Source organism: Ornithodoros turicata, unplaced genomic scaffold, assembly GCF_037126465.1.
Source record: "Ornithodoros turicata isolate Travis unplaced genomic scaffold, ASM3712646v1 Chromosome68, whole genome shotgun sequence".
NCBI lineage: Eukaryota > Metazoa > Arthropoda > Arachnida > Ixodida > Argasidae > Ornithodoros > Ornithodoros turicata.
Window position 1 is genome coordinate 369,184 of NW_026999389.1, and position 21,369 is coordinate 390,552.

The window sequence follows — 21,369 nt, forward strand, 5'->3', positions numbered from 1 at the left end:
AATGATTCGATCTGTTGAGCACTTCGGCTAGTCCCCCGGAGCTGAGACACAGTAGCACGCTTACTTAAGAAATATTTATACATTTGTAGCCCCCAAACGCATCACAAGGGCAGCCCCAAGCTAGAGCTAAAGCGGGGCGGAACGAAAACCCCCGTGTGCCTGTATTCACTGTCCTGTTCCTTGTTGTTTCTGCTATGACTAATGCTAGGGGCGGATCCAGACCCTCAGTTTGGGGAAGAGGGGAGAGAAAAATCCAATGTGTACGCTCACTTGTATCCGCCACTTAGTAATGCTGATACCTCTTCACTCTACAACGCACGAGCACCGAAGGACGAAACGCTTTTTCTCAAAGTCGAACCGAATAACAGGAAATGTCAATTACCGCCTTTGTCCTGTCCTATGCTTTCCGTCCCTAGAAAAGAGAAAATGGTAAGCGTCTGTACATAACAACTTGGTCGGTAGATATCCATACCGGACATACCAGACATGCCAGACATGGCAGACATGCCGGACATGCCAGACATTGCGCTCATCCCACTCATCGAGCTCATTTGACTTTCGGCTGCGGAAAGAACAATTCCATAAAGGAGTGACCGAATAGCATAATTGCAGATTAGCTGGTGGAGAAAAAGCTCGAGCATGGACACACGAAAAGACATACTAGTCTGTGACATACTGCGTGCCCATACTTCTTCAATGTAGAGTAGGATCCCTAAACTCCGCAGCCCTCAAACACATAGCCGGGCCGCATTTACCTCACCTACTCTTTCCACTCCTTAGACCACCCACTTAGACCTCCACAAGACATGTCCTGAAGGGCCGCGCGAAAGTAATTACCACAAAATACCACCAAATACATCATACACAGACAAAATAAAACAGTGTAAAAAGGTGTAGGTGTATGTGGAGCCGGACGGGTGTGTGTGTACGATACATGACTCCACTTCATATACAGACAAAATAAAGCAAAAAAGGAAAAGAAAAGAAAGAGGAGCGGTGTAGTTATGTGGAGCTGGACACTCCACTAGACTCAGCAAGAGATATAAATAAACTGATCGTCCAAATCAGATATATATATGTATTGGAGACATGAAAAACGATTCGACAACGAACCTTCAACAATCATTATTGTATGACAATGATCAGCTGCGCAATTATCTGTCCTTTACACACTGCGCTGTTACCACTGCTTACAGTACTTAGACGAAAAGAAAAAAAAAAGCAAGAGAGAAAGTGCAAGTTGACTTTATTAACATTGATGTTTTCGAGCTTGCTACTTCAATAGGTAATGTTATTTTCCCCTCTCCCCCTGTTCCTCTCCTGTTTCCCGGATAGGACGCCCGGAGAAGTTGCTGCTCTAAGTGTGTAACCTCAGTGTGAGAATAAAGACGAGTACATCTTAATCCTCCTATTTGTCACATTGTTATTTTACCGAAGTGCACGCAATGCCAGTTTGCTGTTGTTGAGGTTCATGAGCCGCAAGTGTTCACATTCATAGGGTGTCCCACGTAACGACTAACGATGGCCAAGCTAAAAATAAAAAAAACAAAGCTATATTCGAAACAAACTGCATGTTTCGCCGCCGCAGCTGATAACATTCCGTTTATACTGATAAGCCAATCCTAACTTGTCGACCGGAGAAGAAAACTGCGAGTGGACAGGTTGTGTACAGCAACGATGTCCACCCTATCTCTACATGCTCTGCCAGACAGGCCCAGGTTAGCCCTGGGATTAACAGCAGTCGACGACGTGCGCGTTCATGACGCCCCCACCCTGCTGTAATGGCGACCGGGTGACGTCAGGTAAGATGGCTGCTCTCTAGGAAGCTGCCGTATTGGTTGCGGCGCATATGACTGGGCGCGTCCATGACGCCCCTCACCCTGCTGTAAGGGCGAACGGGTGCCGTCAGGCAAGATGGCTGCTCTCTAGGAAACTGCCGATTGGTTGCGGCGCATATCACTGGGCGCGTCCATGACGACCCACACCCTACTGTAATGGCGACCGGGTGACGTCAACCAAGATGGCTGCTCTGTAGAAAACCGCCGTATTGGTTGCGGCACATATCACTGGACGCGTCCATGACGCTACCCACTCTGCTGTAAGAGCGGCCGGGTGACGTCAAGCGTGGTGGCTGCTCTCTGTAAACTGCCGTACACTCTAAAAACAGCACTTCACCACATGGTACTCTGTGCGCCAACCATTGCCAAGAACGACAGGGTTATAGGGTTATTATATGTGGGCGTACGCCTTTTTGTGGCAATTATCATGTACCTAAATTGCCACAAAAAAAGGCAGGCGCCCACCTCTCTCTTCGAATCAGAAGCGACGACCCTATCATTCTTAGCAATGGATGGAGCACAGCATGCTATGCGGTGAAGTTCTGTTTGTAGAGTGTACTGGTTGCGGCGCGGCCAGGACGCCCCCACCCTGCTATAACGGCTACCGCACCGTTAAAACAGAACTTCCCCGCATAGCACGCTTCTAGCCAACCAACAACCCAAATGATATTATCTTTTCTTCGGATTCGATGAAAATTGGAGGAGGAGTCTATCTGGGACACTTTATGCATGTCCCAAATAGGCTCCTCCTCCTGTTTTCGACAAATCAGGAGACAGAATCATATCATTCCAGCCGGTGGTTAGCTAGAAGCGAAGTTCTGTTTTAACAGTGCAGGTGTCGTCAGGAAAGATGGCGGCTCTCTGGAAACTGCCGTTATACCATTTTAACTCACCATAGTTATACGGCAAGGACAAGCCATGTACAACAAGACATGTACAACAAGCCCAGTCATGCTGAGCATGTAGTGAAAGGTGGACATCCGATTGCTGTTGCAAACGCTTGGTTTCGTTCGAAGGTCGATGCGTGCTAGACTGGCTAGACGTTCGCGCAGACAGTCACGTGGTACTGTCGGGCTCTCTCTCTCTCTCTTGGCGAAAAAACCTGTAAAGGGTACCGCGTTCAGGATACCTTATTCGAGAATGTGTTAACTTGATCTGATTTGAAGAAAAAATAAAATAACCTTTTCATTGACACTTGACTTTCAGGTCACTAAAAAAGTTCGTTAAATTAATTTTAAGTAATCAGCCAGCATTTTCGTTTATACTAATTAGCTATCAGCTTCGGCGAGTCTTAACAACAATGTACCCTTTCTCTTTTTAGAGCTTGGCGGCCGTTACGTGGGACAGTCTGTACCTGCTGCCCAACAAGGGCGAGGGAAGCGTTACGCCGTGCTAGGGTGACAACAGTGCCTGAAAATCTTCCGTCTGTTCTGTTGTTAAGTGCCCTTGGTCCACAGGATAGCTAATTGCAAGTGAGGGGAACTTTCCAGCTAGCAGGTACTTGGCCACACAAGTAATCGTTGTCAAAACCGAACCACCAACCATGTCACCGCCTAACCACCAAGCACCTAATTTCACTCCTGAACCACATTCAGACTACACTACTCAAAAGTTGACCAATGGTTGCAAAGGACGAAAACACTGCTTACCCATAATTGATGTTATCCGGCGGTGAAGGAGTGAGCAACCGAACGGGTGAACGAAACACTGCTTATGCTTCTTCACGGGCTTTGGTACCATGCGCGTGCTGCTGATGACGGTAGTAATATGGTAGTAATGATAGTAATGATGTAGTAATAGTAGCAATAGTTGGAGTTCGAGTTAGGAAAGAAAAATATGGAGATAGTGGTTCCTACAAAACACAATAGCCGGGTGCTCCAAAACACTTGATAATGAAAATCAGTAGTAGTAGTAATGATGCGCTGCCTTACTGTCAATGCAAAATCACACGAACTTATTGCAAGATAAGTTCAGCTGTAATTATTGCGTTAAATATTTCTCGTAACAACAACAACAACAACTTTATTTTGAGATGATGAATGCAGGAGTTTCATATATCAGAGCATATACTGAACGGTCTGGGTAGAAAGCGGGAACACACCTAGTAGACGTCACTTCCGCTCCAGGGGCAAATATGTGTTCTTTTGGGGAAACTGACAACGTCTGGTGCCGTCGATGAGGCTGCTGTTTTGGTGTAGCGCGTATGATGATCAATGCATACAATGATCCTCGTATTACCTCCAGAAGATGATGGGCCTAAGAGATATCTCGTAGTTATATTAGCCCTGTGCGACATTTCCCGTTAGAGGGGTTGAGACAGGTAATTCTACATTGTCCCAGATAAACGTAAGAGGCGGTTCTTCGCACCAATGTGAACCTGCCCTGAAAGTTTCACAGCGAATAGGGTAATAGAAGCGGAGACAGCGAATGCCGAGACTCATGCGGCTCTCACATCACAGCGCACGCCGCTGCCAGTCATGCAGCGAGCGAGAAGTCACGTGCTCACGGCAACCAATAGGAATGGACGTAACTCTGAGCTCTCTGACGTCCGCGATTTACTCGGGAGTGTGTCCGAGGGCGTGTATCTCGAGAAGTAAGACACGTAGGGTGCTTTTTTACTTCACTATTCTGGCCTACAGTACAACGCGTCTATGATGTAATTTGAACCACATCTATGAAAGTGTCTCAACCCCTTTAAATCTGTGGCAAAGGCCAACAAGAGCGTTGATGGTTGGATCAAGCGTCACAATAAGGCCACAGCCTGTAAGCCATAGATACAGTAAAGCTGACTAAGCTGGCAAATTAATGCGGGCAAGAAATGGCAACGAAGCCGTACCCACGACATCCTGACGAGGCACATTACGTGATCATTCCCTGTAGCAGCCTTTCCTATACAGGGTGTCTCAGAAAACGTGTCATTGAATTATAATTAAAAATCTACGCCACCTAGAATCATGCGGTCAACAGCATTTGTTCTTATTAGGTTTTTGCCACATCCTAATGTGAATGTCATGTACTCCAAGTTTAATTATGTAAATATTTGCGAACTGAAGTCACTTTTTTACCCCACCAATATGAAGAGCGTACCGAACTCACTCAAATTCATGATAATTCACAGTGATATTCACGAGCTATCCCATCGGAAAACATAGCCGAATATCATGCTTTTCGGAGCACCGGACCATAGCGCGCGATGACTTTTTGAGCGCAATCGCTCTCATGCGACAAAGGAGGTTCTGTAACCAGCCCACAGAGTGATAATAGAAAGAGTAACAGTTCCTAAAATTGGGGGAGGGAAAGCATTATCCCAGCGAAAGTCGGACGTGATAAGCCGTGCCTGTTCTTTCTGCGATGTCGGGGAGGGCTGCGTTTCCAACCTCCTTTTGTCGGATTGACAAAGATTGCGCTGAAAAATTTATCGTGCGCTATTCTGTGCGACCTCCGTAGAGCGTGATGTTCGGCTATTTTTTCCGATGGGATAGCTCCTGAATATCCCTTTCAATTATCATTAATTTGACTAAATTAATGCGGCTTTTTTACCATGTGATCCCTAATAAAATGCTCATTTTTTAAAATCAGCATTCGATGCATTGCTTTCATACCAAGAACGATGAAACAAAAACGATTTTTTTACGATTTTTATATATATTGTTACAAGGTTCCCGTCCATAACCTTAGTCAGTTCTGTCCCCAAGAAGTTGTCCGTCGTAGTCCTTGTAACAATATATTTTATATTCCTCTAGCCAAACACTCCAAGGGTTCCTATCATGTTTCGCAGGTGTCAAAAATGATCGTCAGGGCCGGAATTTATTTCACGAACAGTCGCCGGAACGTTTCCTCCAATTTTGTAGTGTTGGGCACACACGAAAATTGTCGTTCAGGTATTCCTTGACGTGGCGAATATCCCTGTGGGCATCGCTGTAGGTGTCATTGCAAGAGTTCCCTTCTAGAACACCCTTGTAGATAATGTCCTGCAAGCCGAACATGACGTAGCCACCGTGAAAGCCCTGTTGTCTTGCCTTGCACATCTGAAATAATGTAGTAGTATGTACCTCCATATATCTGCTATGTACCTCCGTATATCCCCCCAGCTCGGTTACAGTGTTCAACTGGTGGCGGCGCAATGTAGCGCGCGCTACACATATATTATACTCCGAAATTCCGTTACCTCATCTGGCGTCCTTGATCATAAGAAGACTTGCACTACGCTATTGCACACTACGTTACACTTACGCGCTCGTGCTGTGTTTCTATACTTCTGAAGTAACGTATAATTTTGCATGCCCATGCGCATTAACATGGTCGAAATAATTCTTCAACGTTACTATAACCGATTTGCTCCACCTTCCCCTAGCTCGATATACCTACTTTGATCCTCTACGCTTGTGTACGACGGATCAGATCTTTTCGGAACGGAGTTCGTTGTCTCATGCTACACCTGTTGTCTACACCTGTTGTAGCTCTTTATTCCGGAAGTTCACGCTGATTGTCAATAAGATCTTTTGCTTGGCTGTACATTTCAGTCGAGCTGTACATTTCAGCACCCCCCTGGTGGAGGTGCTCTATCCCCGCCTATACAAACAGGTGAACCTGGAAATTGCGAAGCAGATTTGCTATCACCTGATAGCTGCACCACCCATGTGGGAAATGTACCGCCAAGCAAAGCAGTATGCAGGAAAGGTACTACAGAATTCTTCCTCCACTTCCTCTTCGTAACAGTTATTAGTGCAGCTATCAGCGATTGGCAGCGTACCTCGGACCTGTGCCAAGTACCTGGCGCCATGCCGGTATACGACATGCAGTACTATAGGGCAATGTGCACTTGAATTCAGTTCATCACGTTTCACCGAATGGTGGGAAAGAAAAAAAAAAAACGCTGAAAACCAACAGCACTCCTTGCAGCCTTCAAACCGCCATGTTGTCTGCCATGGCAAAGGCAATAGAAAAATTGCAAAATTGTGAAAATAAAACGCTTCGTCGAACACGAATATTTTCCAATTTTTATCAGTCTGTAGTCTAAGCTGAGCACCTGTCGGGAAAGTGATAGAGAAAAGTACAGTGTAGTATTCTGCAGACACATAACCGACGTGATTAGACCTTCGGCACATAGCATATGCAAAGTGCGAAATTTGGATTACAGTAGTATTTTCCCTTCAGTGCATTTATCTGCAAACAAATATTCGTTCCTCCGCAAGCCAAATCCGCAAAGCAATGCTATACTGCCGGTTTCTCGCATGCATATTTGTATACGGTAAGACTGAAGTGACTCATGCGGAAGTGCTAGAGACCATAACCAAATGCAGGAAGAGGACCTCGTAGGTTCTTAAAAGATTTGTAGTGGGAATACCCCAGTTAGTGTTATAGCTAACATATGAGCCCCTGAGCAACAGGTTACAGGGGTACGTTACTCACACACACACACAAAATGAGCACACGGCCCTGAAAGGCCGTGCTCTAATCGTACCCCCCCCCCCCCCCCCCAGCGACCCATAACGCTCCGGTACAGTCAAGCAAGGTGGCGTACGTACCTTAACTCTCATTGTGACATTTGTGTCAACGGCGAGCACCCAGTCGTCATATGCACGCAACAACCGTAACACTCTCGTCTGGTCGATGATGTCCTGTCCACCCTGACAGTGGTAGACAACGAACCTCTTGGTAGAGAAGTCTTTATCATTGGGATCATAGCAGAGCTACATTTCAGAAAAGAAAAAAAGTCGAAAATTTAATAGTCACGAGGGTGTATGCTTCCTATCGTGAAGGTAATGCTACACTCTGAAAAATGAACTTCACCGCATAGCACGTTCATAGCCAACCATCGTCTCGAATGATATCTGCCCTGGTTTGTTGAAAACGGGAGGCGTACGCCTTTTCTGTGACAATTATGAACAGCGTAAGTCACAAAAAAGGCGTACGCCTCTCGTTTTCAACAAATCAGGGCACATAAAGGTATCATTCGAGATAATGGTTGGCTACACTCTTAGAAATGAACTTCACCACATAGCACGATCCTAGCCAACCATCACCCCGAATGACAACGTTCTCAACCCCTGATTTGTTGAAAACGGGAGGAGGAGCCTATTTTGTGCATTATGCACGGCACAAAATAGGCTGCTCCTCCCATTTTCAACAAATCTAGAGCGAGAACGTTGTCATTCGGGGTGATGGTTGGCTAGGATCGTGCTATGTGGTGAAGTTCATTTTTTAAGAGTGTAGGAGCGTGCTATGCGGTGAGGTTCATTTTTAAGAGTGTAGTACAACAAATCATATCCACAGGGGTAAGTGTTGAATCGCTTACCTGCAGTTGCCGTAGCTTGTTTTACTATATCCTTTAACCGCAGGAAACAACGAATTAAGAGTTACATTCTATTATGGGGGTTCCCTGTCATTCCCAGTTCACGATTGGCACTCGTTTCACCGCATAGCACGCTCCTAGCAAACCATAATCTCGAATGATATCGTTATCTGCCCTGATTTGTTGGGATTTGCTGCTGTCTCCTGCTGTCAGGTTCCTGCAAAGCCGACGGCATGCTCACTGAAAGCAACAATATTCCTTGACGAAAAGGTAGTGTTCTTGCTGTAGCGAATGTAGCATACTGTATATGATTGCTTCTTATTCACATAATGCATTTCTAAATTTTCAGCCTTGTTACATCGAGATTATCTCTCGCACATAATATAACACATATAGCACACAAATATTTAGCGTACGTATAGACTACTACAAAATAGCGGGTAGCTCAATGACAACAAAAAGGAAAGGAAGGGAGCCGTTTTACAAACCAAGGACGAGCAGATAACGCACGCATCCAAGTCCGTCGACTTCAACCAGGGATCGGAACCGTTATTTTTTTCGGTTCGGTTTGGATTCAGGTTCAGGCATATTGGTTCGGTTTCTGCAGCGCAAAATGTCGGTTCGAATTTTGAGCAGATTGTCATGAGTTTTGCAAGAACATCCTTACGATTCTCGGATGACACAAATGTACTTTTGTTTGTTGTTGCCGACACAGCAGTGGTCCACAGCGACACTGCGTGTTACACATGTCCATTTCAGGTCAAACGTTACGGTACCATACTTTACTATCTATACGTTCAGTCATCGTATAGGTCCTGTTACATCCTGCTCAGGGACTGGCCATTATTTTCAGAGCCCAAAATGAAAACAAAATTTGGAGTTACTGGACGCCAAAAATCACGTACAAGGAAGCCCGCAACTGCCACAAAGAAGGTCAAAATTAAAACACAACGACACAACGAGACAGGCAGCGGCAGATGTCCATTTCCTTTCTATAGCGGGTTGTCTATAGACTGTTGGTGCCAATCTCCCATTGACAGTCCAAAGAAACGATAAATGGTAGTCGAAAAGATGTCGAGAGACTTGAAACAGGCAGGTTATATATTCAATAGTCCAAAGGAAGTCTATTGAGGAAATAGGGCGTCCAAAGGATGTCAATAGACCGGATAAACTTATTTTTTTGTAAGGGACGGCCCCACCCCACCCCTCCACAATAGACACATTATTCTGAGCACCATTTTCTTAGCCTGTCACGAACTGCTACTGGCAACCGGAATAATAAGTTGTGCAGAATGTGAGTATACACATCCATTAGGCAAGTGTTTATGGGCTATCAAGGCTGTTTTCAAAACAAGAAAAAAACTTGGACACTTGGAAATGCTCTACAGATGTCGTATCGCGAACTTTTTTTACACGATTTTAGTGTGTGAACTGTAATACACAAAAATGGACGGGCTAGAAAGTATCGTTGAAAGGGAAAAAAGCATGCTGGCAGGAGTGACTGTTCCTACTCACTAGATTGTGCGCGTTTGATAGGCCTTGGGGGCTGACACCACGCACTCTTTCGTGACGCATAATAGCGGGCAGATCATGGTATAAGGAAGTCTTAAAAAGGTGTACGTGTTTAGTGTGTCGCTGCTTCGTGTAGCTGTCCAGACATTTAGGACATTCCAGACAAACAGGCCCGCAGCGAGACGTCTTACGTGTCCAAAGACGTCACTTGCCGTTTTTAGATCTCTCCCCTCGAGCCGTTTGGCGACCCCAAACTGAATCTATCCCGAACCCCTTGGGGTCGCGTCTCAGTTTGGGAAGCACTGCTTTATGGCATAGGATGACTTTGGGCGTCAGAACGTCCTAAAATACTATTGATGCTGAATACTTACGAAGCGAAGGCTCGATCCTGAGCCACTCCACTTGCATACCTTCTGGGTTGGTATCACTAGCGGCAACTTGAGCTCAGCCGCTGTGAAGCGATCACTTCCAAAGTTACTCCAGCGACCTCCCAAGTGAAACGCTAGCGCCTCTCTTGTTGTCGGCCGCAGGCTGATACGGTTCCTGAATGCAAGGGCCTCAACCTTCGCGAGAGGGAAACACGATTTCACCGACCACGTAGTATACGTTCCGAAAAAGACAAGCAACGGCTATGTAGTGTACAACGGCTTTCACCAAGGCATGTAGCAAGGGCCAAAGGCCTATACACTCCTGTCGCTACTTCTAGCCAGGGGTTTAAAACCTCGTTCGCCTTGCTTCCCTTGGTTGTGCTATTCTTAGTGAAAGAAAACCTTACGAATGACGCCTGAATGTTGGGCAGAGGAGAGTTTTCCCACGCAGTACTACCAGTTTCGTGGCAGTTGGGGTCGTTCACTAAAGTTCGTAGGAGGGCTGTTCTGTAGAGCACCAAGTCGGGTCTGGCCTCGCTGGGAAGCAAACGAGTGAGGCAAGTTACAAGAGTGCAAGTTATAGTCACCGGAGCCGTACTTTATCACCCGCTGAAACTTTGCCTTCAAAGTGTTCGTAACGCTGTAGTCATTTCTCCCCTTAAACAGGGGCGCGGCGCCGAACAGAATGTACCCGTACACATTTCTGTATCTTCTGAATTCTATCTGAAGTGAATCGATTGTCTGAAAAGCAACGGCAACACATGTTTACGTTCGTAACATATTACGGACCCGCCGCGTTGAAACAAAGAATCAAGCATCGTGCCATCATCGAATTTTTGTCGAAAGAGGGAACATCGCCGCCAAGTATTCCTCAGCGCGACGGGGACTGTGCGCTGTCGCGTGAGACCCAAAACTGGGCAGCTCATTAGGCATGGCAGGGTGTCTTTGGGATACGACCCACGGAACGGTATCCGCGAGAGTAAGGAAGAGAGCATGGCCTGAAAACTTTTTCGACACTTTTTTCCTTTTGAGGGTTGAGGATGGTGTTCTGCTAGCTTATTATGATAACAGAAGCCCCTTTTTACGTCCAAGTGCTGGTTCGCTTACGCGAAACCATCGTGAAGAAATGCGCCAGGGAAATTTGCTGCCAGGGATTTTTCGCTGCTATATGGCAATGCCTCACCCCACACGTCCCACGTGGTACGCAGACGTTTCGGTGCAAGACAGTTTGGTACAGCACACTTCCATACAGGCATCTCGTTACACGTACTCGGTATTTAGTATGTTTCGCACTAGTGCATACAACTCCCAGTCCACTTGATCTATACCGTTCAGCCCGCCTGTCTTCACCGGTGCGTTTTATGCGCTGAAGGTTTTACGCCCCGTGCGGTTCCAGCTTAATAGGCGTGCCGATGAACCGCGTCTGCAGAAACACGCGTACTTGGTCAGAGGATATCAGAGAGGAAACCTGGAGATTTCGCGGTGTACGAACGTACCTTCAGCAGATTGATGATGCTGGTGAGTTGAGTGTCACTGGTGGATGTTGTCAGGTCCAGGTCAAAGACAGAGACAACAGATATCTTACCCGTCCAGTACGTCTGCAGCGCCCGCTTACCGTTGACGGACGTCAGCTGCCGGTAAGCGGTGGCAGCAGCGCTGAAAGTCAAACAGAGTACTGCTAGAGAACTTGTTGCTGCGTACCTTAGCGCTATTTCTGATTCAGCACTACTCTGAATCTTCCTTATTGGGTACAGCGAGCCTACACAAAGTCAAGCATATAGTGTCAGCGAGCAGTGGTGGCGTTAAAGAACGTGCCGCGCCGGGGCTGCAGAGTTCCGTGCCGTCGTCATAGCTGAGATTGGTGCCTCTTGGGCCCTGGGGCAAAGCCCCGGCGCTAATACCGTCACTGTTTCCGAGGCAGAAGAATACAAACCGTTTATTCAGTCTACTCAGCCGAGCATCCAAGCTCGAACTGGCTCACGCTCAGTGAGCTGCGTCGGTGTCGGTGCAATGGGCACTTACATTATGCCTTACAATATCCGAAGCACAGTGGTGGTCTAGAAATTCTACCACTCCGTGTTATCACCCTTGCCTCCACGACAGTTCCAGCATGGTTTCCGCCTATTCGATTGGGTGAAGGTCTTACCATACCGTGCTCAGTCCCTAAGAAGTTGAACCTTAGCTGCTGTGCAGGGTAAAGCACGGGCCTGAACAGCGCGGTTTCAACATGCATGAAGGCATTAATGTGGTATTTGATGGGAGACCTGCCTGCCTTGTATTTTAATGACGGTTACATTTTTTTGTATACTAGCGTGCACTTCCAAGAAGGCTCCAAAGCAGATTTGGTCGTGGGAACCGATGTCTGAAGCAGTCTCCCCATGAGGAGTTCCCCGGGCGTAAACCACTCTGCACCTGGTGTCTGTTCTGGGTCAGGTCTTCGTGAGATTTTTAGCTGTCTGAACAGCCCTTTCGGCTTCTTGTTACTTTGCGGATAGTTATGGCTTGATGTCATCATCCCAATTCTCAAGTCGAAACCAAACCTCTTGATATCTTGACTGTCGGAACTTGGGCAGTTGTCGAGGCGCACGATATGCGGTATTCCATAGCGTGCAGGGCTACTTTTCGGCTTACGGATGATGCAGTCAGTCGTAGACGTCCATAGCTTGTTCATTTTCAAGAACCTTGAGTAGAAGTCTACTACGGCTAAGCAGAGTCGACCGTTTACAGGGCTTATTTGGTAAGCCAGTTTGCAGAAGAGTCCCGCTGGGGAAGGCTTGAACTGCTGGCGAACTAGACACTGTACATTCCTGCTAATTCCAAGCCACCACACCGCATCACATGACATTACTCGACACCGCACAATTTCTTCGTGTCCTGCATGGAGGCGTGCCAAGAACTTCCTGCCTAAGACTCGGGTGTATCACGATCCTCGAATCTCATATTAGCAAGCCGTGTGAGGCTGACAGTTCCGCAGCAATACTCGCGAACTTGTTGACAACTGTATGTAGCATGCAGTCTACCTTCGGCCTCTGGCTTTGGCGGTATTAAAGGACCTTTAACCCGACTGAGCGAGCCTTCATCTCTTTCCGTATGTGTTAAAACATCTTCGGGGAAGCTGGGAGCTGTTCCACTGCTAACGTCTCGTATGCCTGTATCTCTGCCTCCAGCCGACGGTTTGTTGCTGCTTGTCCTGACGCGCAAGAAACCGTACTCAAGGGTGCGCATGCGAAATATCTGCATCCGTGGTGCTCACAAGCCCATGTTACAGCCAGACTGGGCATATTTCTGTGTGATGCTTGATAGGGCACGCGGAGCGTACGTAACTGGTAGACTGTATCCTTCTGTACACCACTGGAGCAGTACAACCCCGAGGTCGTAGGATGATGTGTCTGCTGATACTGCCAGTAGTAGGACAAAATAGAAGTCTTAGACAAAGCCACCTTAATGTCTTGAAATGCTTTATCTTGAGGCGGTCCTCAGGTCCACCTCGACTCCTTGAGGTGACGCAGTACAAATGTGAACCAGCCACAAAAGGGAAAGGTCCCTGACTAGGCGGCTGGCCCTTTCGTTTTGTCCGCTATTCCTGGCAAAAACTTTGGAAGGTGGTTCCAGGGTAAGACCCGATGTTCTGCCGTATTTTCTGGGGACCTCATCTTCAAAATGGCCTCAGTCTTCGCCGAATCTGCAGAAATTCCCTGCTCATCAAGGACATGTCTCAACAACAGCTTTCATCGCCAACACAATGATGATACTGAATGTTCCAAGAACGTCATATGGAACTGACACTTCTTTCACGTCCCATAGCTCCAATTGATTGATGGCAGTCGAAGAAAAGACACCAGCAATGGAGTCCAGCAATGTGTTTGTCCCTGTACCTTTAATTGCCTCATCCACTGCAACGTAGCGCTCCCATAGTCCTATAGCCGTTGCAGCATTGCAGTACTTTTTCCAGCTTGAAATGCATGGTCTATTCTATCGTGTGCAAAACGAATGGCTTCGTCCATGTCGCAAACTACGCCGTCGAGACATTGAGGGATCCCCGTACATTTTCCTCTGAAACAATCCTGGTGCGGTTGCGATACCAAGTGGTACAATCTCAGTAATTGAAATCGACCGGATAGACTATTGTAGTAATTGTGTGTGTGTGTGTGTGTAGTTATATCTACAATTTGATATCTCAATGGGTGCTGTTTTCACTGCTAAAGGGCACTGTTCGTGCATGTTTCACATGCGTTGTGTCGCGCTCTCTCCCTCTAGCAGATAAGGTACGGAAAAGTACGAATCGGTGGGAGCGGCGCACATCTTTTTGCTCGCTGCCAGTCTCGCGGTGCTGCTCACCGGTGATGTCCAGTGACTTCGTTAGCGACAGTCACAGGCAATTATGACATTGGCGACGAGGATGGGATCTGTTGCAGTTTAGTTGTGTTATCAACGGTTTCGCGTCATTTCGTTATCTGTCCAGTATTAGCCTTTCCTTTTGGAGAGGGAAGGAGTGTCATATGTACAATTTGATATCTACATGCGTGCTGTTATCACCGATAAGGTGAACCGTTCGTGTATGTTTCACACGTGTTGTCACGCTCTCCCTCTGTACCAACAGATAAGATCCCTGGGGGCGGAGCACACCTTTTCGCAAGTTGCCAGTTGCCAGTACAACAGTATGTAGTGTTATTCTTGCGCTGCTGGGGGAATTGCCAACATCCAGCATTGGTGTCCAACTCGTTTTGGTATAGAAATTTTAGCAAGATTTTCCTCGACGGGCAACCTCTCGCGAATGACTAGGCCGTTTACTTCACTGTGTTCAACACGGATTCTTAGCTCCTCATTTTTCTTTCCACTCGATTGCGTGGTCAACCTCCTTGATGACGCCCATCTATGCCTTGCAGCGCAGGTTGTACAGCTGGTTGAAGCGGGATAGGGACCTGTCTGGGATAAGACGCTGTGGCATCAGCTTTTATGGATATCCCGTGCACTGGGCCTTCATTTTAGAGTGCCGAGAACAAACGTGGATGTGTTCCCACATGTCGTGAGTAGGTGTGGCAGGACGGCAAGTTCCCGTATGGCTGGTCGTTCTAGCAGGGGCAGTCCGACGACAGCCACTTGCTGTTCCGTGATTCGACCTTTCCAGCCTATTGTAATTGAAAATTGTCCGAGGGTGTACATAGCCTACCTCCTAGCGCCAATGAGTCTGGGGCGTCCAACTTGCCCATTGGTTTAAGGTGTCTGTCCGCTGGGAAGACAGTCACGTCGCCTCCAGTGCCTACCAACGTCATACTGGCAGGGACTGTGGTGTGACGCACAGTGCTTCTGTTCGCGGGCCCCGCAAGTCTCCAATGAAGAACTCTTCACGCCAAGGTTCATTCCCACTTGGTTTCTCCGTGCCGCGCGTCTCGCTAAACGGAGCATGGAGTGCCTCGAAAAAGGAGTAATTAGTAGTAGAATCGGAATATGTCAGAAAAGTAGATATTGTATATGGTCAAGCCCTGGAATACATACTCGCACAATGACTATGAGCAGTGTGCGCAATCCTGGGACGCGAGAGAGCTTTCGAATCCGCTGCTGAGAAAAGCTGTTCCCCCAACTGCTCTGCTATCGTCACGCCAGTCGCCAACTAGTTCTTTTCGCAGTCTATTTAATACCGCCCACCGCTCGTATAAAGCGGAGCAGTGGACCGGTAGCGCCACTAGCAGATGATTCCCGACTGGTCTCGGTAGCCGGTAGAAACATCTCACCTGACTTTACGTCACAACACGAGAGCTTGAGTTCTTTCAGGGCGCTTTGGGGTGCTTCTTTTGCTTTGCGAAGAGGCAGTTTCCGGTAGAGAAACGGTGCAGAGCGGTACAAAACGGTGCAGACACACCCGAACAAGCAGTTCTCGAAAAGTTTCACAATTACAAAAGCCCAGGCTACTTACGAGGCCTCTATGTCTATCCCATGATAAGTCCATCGATAATTCTGAGCATTTGCAAGGAACTGTGCAAACAGTGATTCTGAAGACGGGAAAGGCGACGACTGCGTAAATAAAAGGATGTTGCATAGGCCATCCGGTGGAAAGAATGCCTTGTCTGTCCAACGTGCAACGCAAGTGATGGTCTTCTGTGGAACTGCAAGTTACGAGTGACTGTAGACGCAACATCAAAATATCGCCACCACAAGTAGCAACAGAAGCGTACGGGGATACTTGGTTGTCGTCGTCGTCGTCGTAGTAGTAGTGGTGGTCGTCGAGGTCGTGGTTGTTGTCGTGGTTGTGGTCGTCGTCGTGGTAGTTGTCGTGGTCGTCGTCGTAGTTGTCGTCGTAGGATTGCCCGAGCCAAAGTCCTCGTAATTGACAGTTTGATCTCCGTCCTCGTCGCCCCCATCGCCCTCTCCACCCTTTGAACCGAACTGGAAAGCGCCTGTAATGATATTATAAATCACACCGTCTGCAAAACCATCAACAAATGCATGGTACTCTGTGCGGCTTGTGCTGATAGATGCTTAGTATGAACAGAACTCATATGGCTTACCATGGGTCGCTTGCATAAAAGTTGGGTACAAGGCTCAGTAATCATTTTCAATAGCCTTGGCAGTACATTGATCACGCGCTTCGTGCACGTGCAGGAAGCTCTGCCAGGAAGGTCATTGAGAATGTGAGAGCAGAGTTCGAGGTAGCTCGTTACTCTAACTAAGTTTCTTTTTTTGGTAACTAGCTACTTAATTCGGTACTTTTGCGCCGTGGTAACTTTTAGAGGAACTCGTTCCTTTTTTATGTTACTTTGCCAAAGCAACTTACTTCCAAGTTACTTTTAACTCTTTTCATTCACGTCCACATATTTTCTTGCTTTCTCTGCAGTTCCTTCATTGTATTTTTTGCCATAAAACGCGATGTACAATCAATGACAGTACTCAGGAGCTGCCAGTTACATTTCATGCTGAAGAACTTGGTTATTAACTTGTAACGAGTTCTTTTTGATGAGTACTTCTCAACCTATGTGTGAGAGGGACTCGTACTTATATTTTGTGCAGGCGGGCTATGGTGCGAGCTCTCCATACAAAGCAGGTGCGGCAATTGTTCGCACAGCAGTAGCTGGTAAATGCTGTAGCATATAGGAACGTTCTCAATCTCGGAAAATAAAGAATTGCCGCTGTCGGACTAGCGTGAAAGGGAGCCTCTCTCCAAACCCATCTCGTGGTATCAAGATGGCGACCATGCAAGGCTCGAGGACTGTTTGGGGAACCTCACGAATTACATGCAGGGGCAAAGCGGAGGACGAGGATTTATTCCTCGTGCATACGACTACTTCGTTAAAGTCAACGAGAGAGAGGGAAATAGAGGGATAAACCGGCAGCCATATTTGAAGCCGCCCTGGATGGCGCCATGTTGACCTCACCTTGTCTTGTTTGCAAATGGCGGTCTTTGGTGCGCGTTTTTGCGCGCGTACTTTTCGAAAATCCGTGGCATTTATCGGTTCCGTAATGCCTCCCAACAATTTAAGGAACCGGTTTTATAGCCAATCCAGCTGGATGTTTTCGTGCAGAAAAAGTTACACTGACTCCAGTGTGCATGTCCTACGGCCGCTTCAACCTAACGTGCGTCGCGCACTCGCGTTTCATTGGTCCTTCGGTTAGGCCCTTCGTTCGTTTTTGCCTTGAGCGAAGGAGTGCGAGAGGCCTCCTTAAAGCTTCAAACTTTAAGGGGAAATGCAGGATCACAGGCATCCAATGTATTGCCCCGTAGACGAAAGCGTGCTGGGCGAACACAATGCATCCTGGACAGGTCACAGCTAACGTCAAGGCACACGTGACCTTAAAGATGGCGGCACCCGTGTTCAGCGGCCAAACCGTGTAAACAATGCGGTTTTATGTTTCTGCGCGACGTTTAGGATCTCTTTCGATCACGGTAATTATTTTTATCCGATAATCTCGCAGTAAATGGCGCAGTTTTGCACATAAGGCCTCGTACTGTTGACTTCCAAAGATGTGATGACGACCGCGCGTTAAGACCCATTGCGCCGATGCGATGCAAGGAAAAATGGTCTACCATGGTCTGCCATTGTTGCGGAAGAAGCACCGCATAGTTTACGCTGGCAAAATACGTTCATCTCTTGGCTTTATGACGACGGAAATATGTCGGTACACTCTTAAAAATGAACTTCGCCACATAGCACGCTCCTAGCCAACTATCATCTCGGGTGATATCGTTCCCTTCCTTGATTTGTTGAAAACGGGAGGCGTACGCCTTTTTGTGACACTTATGCAGAAATGTTAATTGTCACAAAAAGGCTTTCGCCTCCCGTTTTCCACAAATCATGTGAGAGAACGATGTCACTCGGGATGATGGTTGGCTTGGAGCGTGCTATGTGGTGAAGTTCATTTTTAAGAGTGTAGGCGGCAAAACGGCATGTAAACAAAGTCCCACGACCTCGAAATGACGTTTTCCATGACATGCGACCAGGACAAGTTTGCAGTTATGCCAAAAGCACCCGCTCGAGGACAGTTACAACAAGGCGGGTTTGTGTCAGCCCTGCGTGCAGGATGGTTGCGCGCTCTATACGTATATCTCTATCTCGTCGGTTGAAACATTCGACTACCAGATGGGCTGCTGCCCAGTCTCACATGGATGATGATGCACGTCGCCATAGTCGAAATGAGGAGGGTCCGTTTCACTGAAATACTTCAAAAAGCGTTTCGTACCCCATTTGTAAGACGTTACCCCCTCTTACGTTTTCATTGTGGCTACGAATCAGCGTTGTTCCACAATGTCCAAGTGGAATAGTATACCATAACCCGCATGTGTAAGCAGAAATAGCGTACTTACCGGTAGCCGTAGCGATGCCTAGCGTCAGAAGGAGAATGCAGCCAACCGACAGCGCTATCATCATCATTCTTTTTGATTTCCTGGAAGTAGTGAAGGTTCTTAGCCCGAAGGACATCCCGAGGGAAAGACGTAGCTTACTTACTCTTCACCTGGAAAAGAAAGCTAGTAAAATCACTAGTACTTTCCACCCATCCTGATAGCCATTGAGCTCTTCGCATAATGAGTGGACTGAAGAAAAAGAAGAAAAAGAATGACACGAAAAAGAAGAAGAAACAATGAAATTTAAAAAAAATCACAACGATGTTAGCACAGGAATGGGCTGGTTATGAGCGGTGTACAAAGAGAAGGAGGGGGCTAGACAGAGACCGAAAAAAGCTTCGTGATCACCAGCGCTATACCCACTCTCTTAAAAATGAACTTCACCGCATAGCACGCTCCTAGCCAACTACAATCTCAAATGATATCGTTATCTACTCCGATTTGTTGAAAACAGGAGGCGTACGCCTTTTCTGAGACAATTATGAGCAGCATAAGTCACAAAAAAGGCGTACGCCTCCCGTTTTCAACAAATCGGGGGAGATAACGATATCCCTCGAGATGATGGTTGGCTAGGAGCGTGCTATGCGGTGAAGTTCATTTTTAAGAGAGCAGGCAGTGACGATTCAGTCTGTTGAGCACTTGGGCGAATTGCCAAGAGCCGAGAAACAGCAACACGCTTACTCCTTGTTTACTGCATTTCGGGGGGGGGGGGGGGAGGTGCCGTGGGAGGGAAGCCCCGATGCAGTCACCCCCTTCACGACGGCCTCTTCAGGGGCAGACATAGAAATGTGAGGGGAAGTGAAGCGCGGAACGGAAACCCCTGCGTGCCCGTGTACAATATCCTGTCCCTTGTTTCTGTTCCTGCTGGGACTATAGTGCTGATGCCACTCTACGTCGAATGAACAACGAGGGACGAAACGTTTTTCTCAGAGCTGAACCGAATGACAAGAAATGTCAATTACCGCCTTTGTCCTGCCCTATCTGTTCTGACGACATCCCTGCAAAAGAGAAAATAGTGAGCGTCTGTGCCTTGCAACGTGGTCAGTAGATATCCATACCCGACATGCCAGACATGCCAGACATTCCAGACATGGCGCTCATCCCACTCATCGAGCTCATTTGACTTTCGGCTGCGTAAAAACACAATTCCGTAAAGGAGGTGACCAAATAGCATAAATGCAGGTAGCTGGTGGAGAAAAAGCTCGAGCACGGGTACACGATAAAGACATACTCGTCCGTGTTAATTGTCGCGTGCCGATGCTTCTTCAATGGAGATTAGGGCCCTCAAACTCTAATAGCCGCGGGCTGCGTCGACCTCTACATCTTGAAGGGCCGCGCAAACACAAAATACCATCAAATACGTGTACGTACACACAAACAATAAAGAAAAAGAGAGAGAGAGAGAGAGAGAGAGGAGAATCGTGAAGCCGGACGGTGTGCGTGTGTACCACCCAAGCAGCACAATGTACTGAAAATCGAGTGCAATAGGGGTGGACGATGTGTGTCTTATCAGCGTTCTTTAGTTTCACGAGTATGTGCCGTCTTCGTAAGGGTAAAACGTGTGTAACTTTTACCACATAACTCAGGCTCTTTAGTTTCCCTTCCGATTGATAGTGATAAAGTGGAAATAATATATTTACAGTAACAATATGATTGCATGGCGCTGTTTCGTGGAGCTCGAAAAAAGAAAGAAAGAAATAGTCAAAATTAGATGTCAATCGCCAAAAGAAGAAAATCGAAAAATCCTTTCCATTTTACCACTTTTGGTGGCGCACGCCTTTCAAGGTAGTTAACCCAAAATTTCCACCACAATCTCGAATTCTATTTCCTTCATAAGAAGGAGTAAAACAATAGAAAGCGCAGACGGTAATTCGCAGCTGCCATTCATGCTAAGGGCGGTGTTTCTACGGGAGGCGCTGTTAGGAGGCGTAGGGTGCTCGAATGCGGTTGATTTCCGCAGAAATAATTTCCAGCGTGTCATTGAGTGTTGCAAGAAGCATCCAGACTCTTTCTTCTTTTTCATGAAATACAGTGATGAATGAACACCGTAGCTGGATCACTCCTTGTGGATTTGCCTATCTGTCAATGCAGCCGCCGAGTACTACTCCCAGCACGTTTGCGGTTGTCTCCCGCATGGTGGCGAGGCGGTCGCTCTGCACACCGTCTACATAAAAAAAAAAGAAAAAGAATAAAAGAGAGAGAGAAAGGGGGAGCTGACTGACAATGGATGGTTTCTAGCTTGCTACTTCAATACGTAATGCTATTTTTTCTTTTTTTCTTCTCCTCTTCCTCTCAGAATTCCTCTCGCAAATGACGCGAGAAGTAGTTGTAACCTTAGTGGGAGAATAAAGACGAGTACATATTAATCCTAAACTGTGGTCAAACTGTTGCGGGTCATGAGCCGCAAGTGTTCACATACATAGGGTGTCCCACGTAACGGTCACCATGTAACCGCATGTTTCGCCGAAGCGGGTAACATTTCATTTATACTAATAGCCAGCCCTAACTCGAATGTACAGG

The 21,369-nt window shown here is 47.1% G+C and overlaps 1 protein-coding gene across 1 annotated transcript; it reads right to left on the reverse strand.

Annotated features, from left to right (window-relative positions):
• Nucleotides 1-5,626: 5,626 nt before the first annotated feature.
• On the reverse strand, nucleotides 5,627-18,929 carry LOC135374519 (uncharacterized). Its single transcript, XM_064607472.1, has 9 exons — nucleotides 18,811-18,929; nucleotides 16,187-16,408; nucleotides 15,928-16,117; nucleotides 11,510-11,669; nucleotides 10,612-10,754; nucleotides 10,421-10,550; nucleotides 10,017-10,208; nucleotides 7,367-7,531; nucleotides 5,627-5,866 (listed from the first exon to the last, which is right to left on the reverse strand). Exons 1-9 carry the CDS (start codon nucleotides 18,923-18,925, stop codon nucleotides 5,651-5,653), a joined length of 1,533 nt encoding a protein of 510 aa, XP_064463542.1. The 5' UTR covers nucleotides 18,926-18,929; the 3' UTR covers nucleotides 5,627-5,650.
• Nucleotides 18,930-21,369: the final 2,440 nt, after the last annotated feature.

Coding starts and splice junctions, on each gene's coding strand:
- LOC135374519 (XM_064607472.1), bottom strand. CDS start 18,925: ATGTCCTTCGGGCTAAGAACCTTCACTACTTCCAGGAAATCAAAAAGA. Junction 7,532..10,016: donor CAGGATCGAGCCTTCGCTTC/GTAAGTATTCAG, acceptor TCTGAAATGTAG/CTCTGCTATGATCCCAATGA. Junction 5,867..7,366: donor ATGTCACAATGAGAGTTAAG/GTACGTACGCCA, acceptor ACATTATTTCAG/ATGTGCAAGGCAAGACAACA.